Source organism: Salmo salar, chromosome 17 (assembly GCF_965601325.2).
Source record: "Salmo salar chromosome 17, fSalSal1, whole genome shotgun sequence".
Taxonomy (NCBI): Eukaryota; Metazoa; Chordata; class Actinopteri; order Salmoniformes; family Salmonidae; genus Salmo; species Salmo salar.
Genome location: NC_138307.1, coordinates 18232501 through 18242500, shown reverse-complemented (window position 1 = coordinate 18242500; position 10000 = coordinate 18232501). Strand labels below are relative to the sequence as shown.

Below are 10000 nucleotides of genomic sequence, written 5' to 3'. Positions count from 1 at the left end.
ACGAAGCGCAGGTCGTTGAAGCGAGCCACCTGGTTCTTGAGGGCGGCCGTGGCGTTGCGGAGCTCTGCTGAGTAGTTCTCATCGTTCCCCGCCATCACCGTGACCAAGGTACCGTCAGGGATATCACCAAGGGCAACCACCTACGGCAATAGGAGGAGAGAGAGAGACACAGTCAGATAGATGGAAACTTTATTGCTTGTCTTGCACATTACAAAAAAAAGACAATACATAAATGTAATTACACACATAATTTACATTCAACACTTTACACAAAACATCAATTATCAGGTAGATACAGGGGCGCAACCTTTACTGGGGATGGGGGGGACATGCATCCCCCCCCCCCCCCCCCCCCCCCCCCCCGTTTTATCATTGGAATGTGATACAAAACGGGGCAACAGTGTGTTTTAGGATGCCCCCGAGCGGTCGGGTAGGCTGTTTGGAGAGTTTATTCGACTTGATAATAAAAATAATAATAATAATAATAACCATTATGTCCCCACCCACTTCTAAAACCAAGTTGCACCCCTGGGTAGATATATATATTTGGTAAAAGAGGAGCATCTTTAGTTATATTGCAAAACTCTATTCCGAGTGTATTCAACTATGTTTATACTTTTAAAAATTATATTGAAAAATTATAAATTCTAGTACTTCATAATGAATTAATTATTCATTCTGAATCAATTTAGTCTATTTCTCAGTCATTTGTTCCAAACCTGGATCTACTAAATGGGAGGGCAGTCTGGGTGTTTTTGTGGTCCAGAAAGCCACCCAGACTACAGACTGAATAGCTCCACACCTAAGACAAATAGACCCAGTTAGAGTCATTTTCATATTAACTGTAATCATGGCCACAAATCAGCGTGCAAATGTACAGAGGAGATACCGGGCATGGGTACTACGGCTCTGTTCTGTTTTTCAACTGAGACACTACATCTTTAGTCTACACACACACACACACACAACCCCCCTTCACCCACACACACGGCAGAGATGGAAAATACGGGTGTTTGGCAGTCCCAGTATAGTTTACATTCTCCAGGACTGTTGGGGAGCTACGGAAGTCAGACATGAGAGAGAGGTTCGGTGGAGCGTGAAAACGTCCCTGCAGAACAAACAATAATGAGGAAACGATTATAGAGCTCTTCAAACAGACGGTCAACAACATCCAGACACAAACACACACTTAATGGCAACAACATCCGCCTATGACTTTGTTTATAATGTACATAATGTATACAACTCCCTCAATCTGATTTTACAGTATTTTTCTATGGCTTTTTTCACAAACGCTTCTGTCCTAAAGTGCTTAAAAGTACTTTACTTGGATGATATAATTCCCATTATGGATGCCCAGAACGACATCAGCCTAATGAAACAACTGGAAGACATTGACGTGCATCATTCCAATTCTGAGAACTGCATTACAAAGTGAAAAACTGTAAAGGAAGTAGGCTATGGTTATAATAATATTTTTATCCAATTAAAAGTTTATTCTGTGACCAGGGGCGTCATGCACTCCACGAATCTGACGGGGCACAAAATATGTGGGGGGGGGGGGGGGGTCTGTCTGTAAATTGGAGAATTTTGCATTTTTCAAACACCTGAAACAGATTTTTCCGGCAATCTAGAACCATAATCATTATGCTTAATTCTATGTCAGAAATGTTATTTTTCTGCATACATCTTGAGCTGTCTGTATCCTCCTGAAACTAAATATGCTTCTCTAAATCTCTGCTCAAATCTGGGTAAAATATTGAAAGGAATGTGAGTCTAATTCAGTACATTTAGTAAATTCTTGCTTTTCTAAGTCTATCAGCCTTGCCAGCTGGCATGCCAACTATGATGGTTAGACAAGCTAGCTACTCTAACTTGATTGATAGCCTGAAATGGCTTATTGGTAGCTAGTTATGAGGTTGGGAGATTAGGTACTGCTCATGGCCAGTTATCAAGCACCATCTCACACACACGGCAAGTGGTACCGGAGCGCCAAGTCTGGGACCAAAAGGCTCATTAACAGCTTCTACCCTCAAGACTGCTGAACAGTTCATCAAATAGCCTCCCAGACTATTTGCATTGACCACCTTATTTTATTCAACAACAAAAATTTGGCACAAGCTCGATGTACACTCATTGGACAATAACCACACACTCATACATACTACACTGACACTTCAACACATACACACCCAAAACACCCAAACATGTATATTGACGCAACCCACACACACACACATTCCTTCACACTCTTCACACTCTTCACACTCTTCACACACACACTGCTGCTACTCTCTGTTTATTATCAATTCATAGTCACTTTACCCCTTCACCTATATGTACATAATACCTGAATTAGCTGGACTAACCTGTACCCCTGCACAATGACTCGGTACCGTTATTGTTATTTTATTTGTGTTACTATTTTTCCATTCGTTTATTTAGCAAATGTTTCTTACTTACTTTTTTAAAACTCTGCATTGTTGGTTAGGGGCTTGTAAGTAAGCATTTCAAGGTAAGGTTGTATTCAGTGCCTATGACAATATATATGTTTTTGATTTGACACACACATACATAGACATTTATGAGAAACGTTGCCATCAGACTAAATTTGCGCAGGAAAACGTTCCTCTATAGCCTCCAGAAATGATTCAAAATAAAACAACAAATATAGCACTACACACACACACACATCCTCTCCCACACAATCCCTCACTCACTCACCTTGAATGCGATGGGCAGTGTCTTGTTGCACCTCCAGTGTGTGGGTAGGACAGAACAGATGAAGTTGGGGCTGTCTGTCCTCACCAGTTCTCCAGGGTGATCTGACAGCACCTCCACCATGCCTCGGTCTGCAATACGCAGCTTTCCCACCAGGGCGGCGCTACTGCTCTCCTGGGCACCCAGGGGCAGACCCTCACTCATCTTACCTGACAACAGGGTGGTGGAAGGGGGGGTGAAGCGCCGACCAGGTGCTGGGTCTGGAGAAAGATGGAGATGTAGATAAATAAGTGAGTGAGGACACAGACAGACACAACGCAGGCGTACACACGCGCGCGCACACTATAGAGTCAACAGTATGTCAATAAGGCATATAACTTCTTAGTAAGTAATTAAAATTAATTTAGGCTATTCACATTTTGAACAGTACACATCATCAGTATTTTCTATTCTGCTTATCAATGTGCATGTAGTTTCAAGTTGGCCTTCAGAGCACAGAATTATACAAGTTCTCAGAATAGAGCGCAGTGAAATTACAACAGCGGAACCCAACCCTGGAGAGCCGGAGACACGTGAAACCAAACCGTTAAAAACCAGCCAGCGATGCTGTGCCTGACAGGGCCCGGCGCGCGCTGTCTGTCGGTCTGTCTGTCTGCCACTCAGCCAAGCCAACCACAATCGATGCCACATGTTGGCGGTTTGGAACGACCGGGGGCTTAAAAACCGCTGCTGCCTCTCGCTCTTTCAACAGAACTGGACTGAACTCCAACTCTGTGTTGCTCTCATCTAACCATCCAATACTAACAGCAAACCACGCGCTGTGGATGGAAGGATTTATTTATAAACCGTTGATGAGAGGGGAAGTAGTGTGCTTTGCATGTGTTTTAATGTGGTTTCCATTAGTTACCACAGTCACAGAGTTAAAATTGGCTATAGGCCTATCGTAAAACTTCATGAAAACTCAAATGATCTTTTTGGTCTTAATTTAGGGTTAGGAATAAGTTAGCAGTGTGGTTAAATTTAGCTTCAAAATCTGATTTTAAGAAGATAAATTATATAAATAGGCGGGGTTTATGACTTTGTGGCTGTGGTGTCTAGTGACAACTGATTAATGTAGCCTAACCTCAAGTGTGTGCGTGTGTGTGCGTGTGTTGACATTTGTGCGTACATTTATACCCGCGCGCATTCACACAGCCAAGAAACACACCGAAACCAGAATTTGATGAGGAAATCAACGTAATAATTGGCAGGACGCCAACGAGTTTTTTCTCTCACAGCGAGTTGGCTACAGGCTACATTTGGAACCTAGCATGCACAAAGCACTGAACCACAGTTCAGAGGGAAGTTGAAATCTTGGTTGATAATAATACACAAGTTCTGCCACAGTATGGTGTTGATAAGTTAGACAGGACAAGATGGGTATAGATTCCAACACATATTCAACCGTGCGTAAAATGTACACATAAGTTAATGTACCGTATTTGGCGTCCCAAAGGAAGACCATTTGTACACCGTAGTAGGATCCAGTTAAAATGACTCTCTGTGGAATATATAGCTCTATGTTTCTTCTGATATTTGCCTCTAAAATTAAACCCGTTGTCGTTAGATGAACTCTCCCAAGGCACGTGGATCAACAGTGGAAATCAGGCGACGGTCTGAAGGTACCTGCGTGGGCACGAATAAAACTGGGTCTTTGCGTTGAAGTGGAGTAAAAGACCTTCGCTTAACAAATTACGCACATCCCGCTAAATCTCGGTGTGTGAAGTCCTCATTCCATGATCCGTGTTATGGACACAGAAACTGAAGAGGCATCCACCGACCAGATACTAAATAAAACCCGACCGTCATCCAAGGAGGTCTCAGGGCGCATTCAAATGAGCCAGCGAACAGCGAATAAGAAAGTCCAGTTGGGTTCTTTTTTTCTCTTCTTTTCCTCTTCTGTTGTTCTTCAATAACTTGTGAGTTAGTTACGCGCCACAAAAGGTCAACTTTGATGGATGTTCTATGGCTCCCCAATTCGCAATAGGAATATTCTCGTCTCGATGCGTGCCAACATTGGAGACGGAAAAAACTTTTATACTTCAATTTCGCTTTTATAAATATTGTCTGGAATGTGAACGAGGAATAGGCTAGGATGTGTCACTGCAAACAGCCTTATATTTCGACAAACCCTTGTTGAATGCTCCGGTTGTGTATAGAGTTGAGTTGCTGCGTATGAATGAACGTCCCGACAGTGGGAGGCAGGGTTTTACTGGCAGTCTGTCCGCAGTGCTGGAATGCGTCCCTCCGGGGTTGGATTTGCATAGAGACAGATCTCAGCCAATGGAATCGAGCAAACTACGGAGAGTCCGGGAGGGTTTAACCAATCAGAGCTGCGTCCGTCTAGGGATGGAGAACTGTGGGTTCTTAGGAAGGCTCGGGCCAGTCAATGGAATTCCACTTTGGGGCTGCGGTGCTCGATGAGAGACGGACACAGCGGTCGCGCTCTAGTATTGTGGTTTTAACATAAAAGTCAACAGCGTGAAATTGGATGTTGGATACCAATACAAAAACAAAAAACACAAGAAGATATATTGAAAGGTGGATTAAAATGATTGTTCAGAAAAAAACTGCCCAAATCACAATTAGGCCTATGCGTTTGGACACCAAACACACATATTTAGTTGGAAATACACTTTAGCCTACCTAATGCCTGATATTTCCCGGATGATTTCTCGTGTCGGTGTCAAAACATAGTCTGCATACATCATAACAAAATAAGATGAGTAAATATCCATGCAATAAATTAGCCAATAAGACATAGCCTATGTGCCTATATAGACGTGCAATAACAGGAAAAGTAAAGAAAGAAGCCCAAATGACTCATCTGTAGATGAGGTGGACATTTATACAAAGACAGCCATTCTGCTGAATTCCAGGGCGCGTGTACTGTTCCAGTGGACGTATTGGTCATGCGCTGATTTATTCGGGGAATATGATATCAATAGCCACCACGTCACCGCTCTAACCATATAACCCAGGCTGCATCACATCTGCGAATAGATTATATGGAGGCCACCGCGACGCATTTTGGGGACGATATCCCATTTCTAATAGGCCTATTCCCCCTCTATAGCACTATGGCTAGTGTCCAACGTGACGTGGGTTCAGAGGATGACGTTATGGTAGGTTCCACAATCCATGCACAACACAGACATACTGAATAAAGTAACCGTTGAACAGGGGATGTATTTCATGATAGTGTGACAGAGCGTAAATGCGCGTGCTTAAAAAGCAGCTTTCACGGTGTCAGAATGTAGGCTCTCACCCTCAACAACAAGACTTCAAATAAACAGTTATCTACAAGTAAGCATGAAAGTTACCTGTTGTTTTCCACCGCTGTTTCCCACCGCACGTTGCCACATAAAGAGGGTGGTGTAAAGTAGCGTAGTTAAGTAAACATACTTTAAAGTACTACTTAAGTAGCCTCGTTTTGGGGGGGTATGTTTACTTTACTGTTTATATTTTTGACAACTTTTACTTTTACTCCACTACATTCCTAAAGAAAATATGTACGTTTTACTCCCATACGTATTCCCTGACCCCCAAAAGTACAGCATTTGTCAAATCCACGCACCTATCAATATAACTCATTGTCATGCCTACTGCCTCTGATCTGGCTGACTCACTAAACACATACTGCGTGTGTACCCTTGTCTGTCCGTAAATATAAAAACAAGACTGTTGTGCCATCTGATTTGCTTATTATAAGGAATTTGACGTATAGCTTTTACTTTTACTCAAATAGGCCTATGACAATTGAGTACTTAAATACGTTTAAAACCAAATACTTTTAGACTTTTACTGGGTGACGTTCACTTTTACTTGAGTCATTTTCTTTAAGGTATCTTGACTTTTACTGAAGTATTTTACTGAAGTATGACCATAGAACACTTTTTCCACGACCGCATAAAGCACCTCCCAGGTCTTGTCGTGTCAGTGTGCAGTGTGGGCGTCGTGGCTTCACCAAATATCAACAATAGGTGGCGGCATACGATCTAAATCACCTCCTGGCAAATGGAAAGCTGTAACATGCTCGCAGGCCTCACTGTAGAGAATCATTTTATATTGCGTGACGATGTAAATAAAAACAGACGATCTTATGTTTATATGTGAATATTTTTGCATATATTTTAGCAAATAATGTTCCATTATGGAAATGATTTAACCCCACATTGTAGGCTACTTTCAAATTAGGATCAAAGCAGAATGTTTTACATTCTGAATTCCAAAATGATGATTTTGTTCTCTCATTATCTCCTATGTTTAGCTCATTGCCATTGACCAGTTCGCTATTCATCGCCACAGGCTATGTGTCTTTGCCATAATGACTATGAAGTCTAGTCCACCTGTACACGCAGAGCTCAGCAGAAAGTATTCGTCTGATGAGTTTTTCAGTTTGATTTGACAAAGAGAGGTCAGTCTGACAGCCTTGTCGGGGAGTTTTAGAGAACTGTCAGTTTCTCTCCCCTCTCTCCGTGTTTTAAGAACGTACAGCCACAGGCGTGATGATAAAAAATGTAACGGCTTACGCATCCGCCTGGCCGGACCGACTACAGTGTCCGTGATAGAAAGTGACTGGCCCTTTTGATCTATATACAGTAAACACGGTGCAAAGAATCCTAACATGATTTTTCCTGTCCCAACATTTTTTGGATGTTGGATTGATTCATTTAGGCCGTAACGAAATAATGGATAATGGTGCGTATTTTTTGCAATGGACACATTCTCAAGGCAATTTATTTTTTTTATTAGAAAAACGGATAAAACATATTTATGTGGATCTCTGATTAATCAACGTTCCGTCATTTAGGAAGTGCTGACATAGGCCTACAGTGTAACTTTAATTCAGTTCGGCCTATTTCGAGCAGAATGTTGAGTGATATTCATGTTTAAAAGTATAATTGGTCATCAACCTCACTGACGCATCCAAACAGCTTACTGGAAATGTGATTCAATGGTGCCGGATAAAAGAAGCAGAAGCTAAATCGCCTAAAAAAAAAGGCCAGCCACTTGTGCTGAATAATCATAATAATATATATATACAATAAAACCACATAATGCTCTAAAGTCAATCGTGTCCCCTTGAATAAAGCATTATAATTCAGTCAATCAAATAAGTCCGTTATAATCACAACCAATGACTCGCGCTAGTTATATCTCTGTGCAGGTGTGTGTCGTGACGGCAAGGCCCGGCGCCGTTTGAGCATTTGACTGGAAACGAATTTTATCGCAATTGCTTGTGTTGAAATATATCCGTGCTGAGAGACTGACACAACTCATCTTTAAATGTAGAACAAGTTCTTATTTACTGCCTTGTTCAGGGGCAGAACGACAGATGTTTACCTTGTCGGCTCGGGGATTCGATCCGGCAACCTTTCGGTTACTGACCTAAGGCTCTAACCGCTAGGCTACCTGCCGCCCCCGATAATGTTATCTTTTACAATGCAGCACACCACAGCGCGTCACACAGAACCTACCAGAACATACCAGATTGTCCCTTAATTTTAAGCAACAACCAAACAATAGGCCGCAAATTAGGACTACATTTATGTTTAATGTTTAGGACACAAAATATTTCAAACTAATGAAGTGGTTCGCAACACATCAGTTTAACAGAGTATAAGAGATACATTTGATTGCAAACGGCTCCTACTAAATCTATAATTGGAGATTTCATTTATGATAGCCTATTCTAATATCGTCTTATATACATTTAGGATTTGATTACTAAAACACAAAGCTCAGTTAAAATTTCCCTTGGAGATGTGCTAATAATCAGATCATTGTTAAAAACAATAAAACAAAGTAAATAGCCTATTTACTCCTATATGACACATCAAATTAAATAGATTCGATTCTAAGTAAAACAAATACAATTCAATTTTTTCACATGCTAAATAAATGTGATGCAGTCTGATTTTTTGTCGTAGCCGTGAAAATCTTGGTTGCCTATATTATTGAAATAAAAAAAAATATAGCCTACAATCACGGCCTAAAATATTCAATCATTAAAAAAATGATCTATTTCAATATAATTTAAGGAAATATTTCCTCACAAATGAACCGACTTTACTGTTGCCTAAAGGAAGAACTGCTACTTCGAGGGGACATGCAGGGAGAGTTCTACAAGAGAGAGAGCGAGAGGCTTGGATTTCCTCTCGTCCCGTTCACCTCTGAGTAGCAGTAATCGGATAGGCGCAAACTGCTTGATCAATAATGTATGTAGTCGGCTATCAAATCTATCGATATGCGTCGCGAGGCTACACGCTGCAGCATGTTTGCGCGAATAACTGGAGGCCGCTTCCATTGCATTGGGAAATAATCAATTCTGGAGAGATGATTGGTTTAAATGACAAGTCAACAGCATAAACCACGAATCTAGCCTACCCATGAACCTATAGGCCTACAGATTAATATAGCCGTAACATTTTTCGAGGTAAAATAAGAAATATCTTGAGCACATCATTCAGTCTTTAGTTTTTTGAGCATCAGTTAGCATCAAGTAAGGTGAACCACCCGAACCAAAATACAGCCGCAGCACACAGAAATAAAAACTGGTGTATGTTGTATCAATCAAATGTTTCACTCTTGGTTTCTTAACCCCATTCAGGACAATGTTGGAAAACAGACTGGAGAAAGAATGAGAGGTGAGAGAAAAGTAAACAAAAGAAGATTAAAAAAGCTGAGAGGAAGCGGGCGATGATGATGATGATGGTGGTGGGGACGATGATGAAGATCATGAAGAAATAGCAGTAGGTAAAGATGAGATGAGAAAGAGTCAGGGCAAATGTCTTTCGATTTGACAAACAAAGAGAAAGACGACAGTGGTTGAGAGGCAGACAGTGATGATGTTGATGATAACGATGAAGAGGAAGGGGCAGACAAAGACACAGGTGTAGTAATAAAAGCAGGATAGATTACCAAAGAGCCCATTGCCAGTTCGGCCTTTCCTCATCAGGTACATGGCCCAGGACAGGGGACTGGAGTTGGAGAAGGGCCCAGGATTCATGCTTCGTCTCTGGGTACTGGCGGAGCGAACGGTGGGGTGGGTTTTTAAGACCCAGCACAGGAGTATGGAAAGTCAGATCCCCCTCACTCTCATCCTTTTATACCCACCCTTCCCACCTCCCCCCTCACCCAAGATATTAGTGAAAAACTGAAAAAGAGAGAAAGAAAGAGAGAAAGGAGGGGAAAAGAGATGGCATCCACTCATGCTTAATATATTCCCTCACTAAGC

The 10000-nt window shown here is 41.6% G+C and overlaps 1 protein-coding gene across 4 annotated transcripts in view; it reads right to left on the bottom strand.

Moving 5' to 3' along the window:
- LOC106575592 (runt-related transcription factor 1) overlaps positions 1-10000 on the bottom strand; it is a 45074-nt gene that overhangs the window by 12098 nt on the left and 22976 nt on the right. For 3 of the 4 annotated variants that reach the window (XM_045699063.2, XM_045699062.2, XM_045699064.2), the window contains exons 3-4: positions 2725-2981; positions 1-140 (exon numbers count right to left, since the gene is read on the bottom strand). The exon at positions 1-140 is cut by the window's left edge and continues 17 nt beyond it. In XM_045699063.2, coding sequence (XP_045555019.1) covers positions 1-140; positions 2725-2981 — 397 coding nt within the window. Of the gene's footprint in view, positions 141-2724; positions 2982-4197; positions 4963-10000 lie in introns of those variants that run through there. The other variant, XM_045699065.2, reaches the window with a different exon arrangement.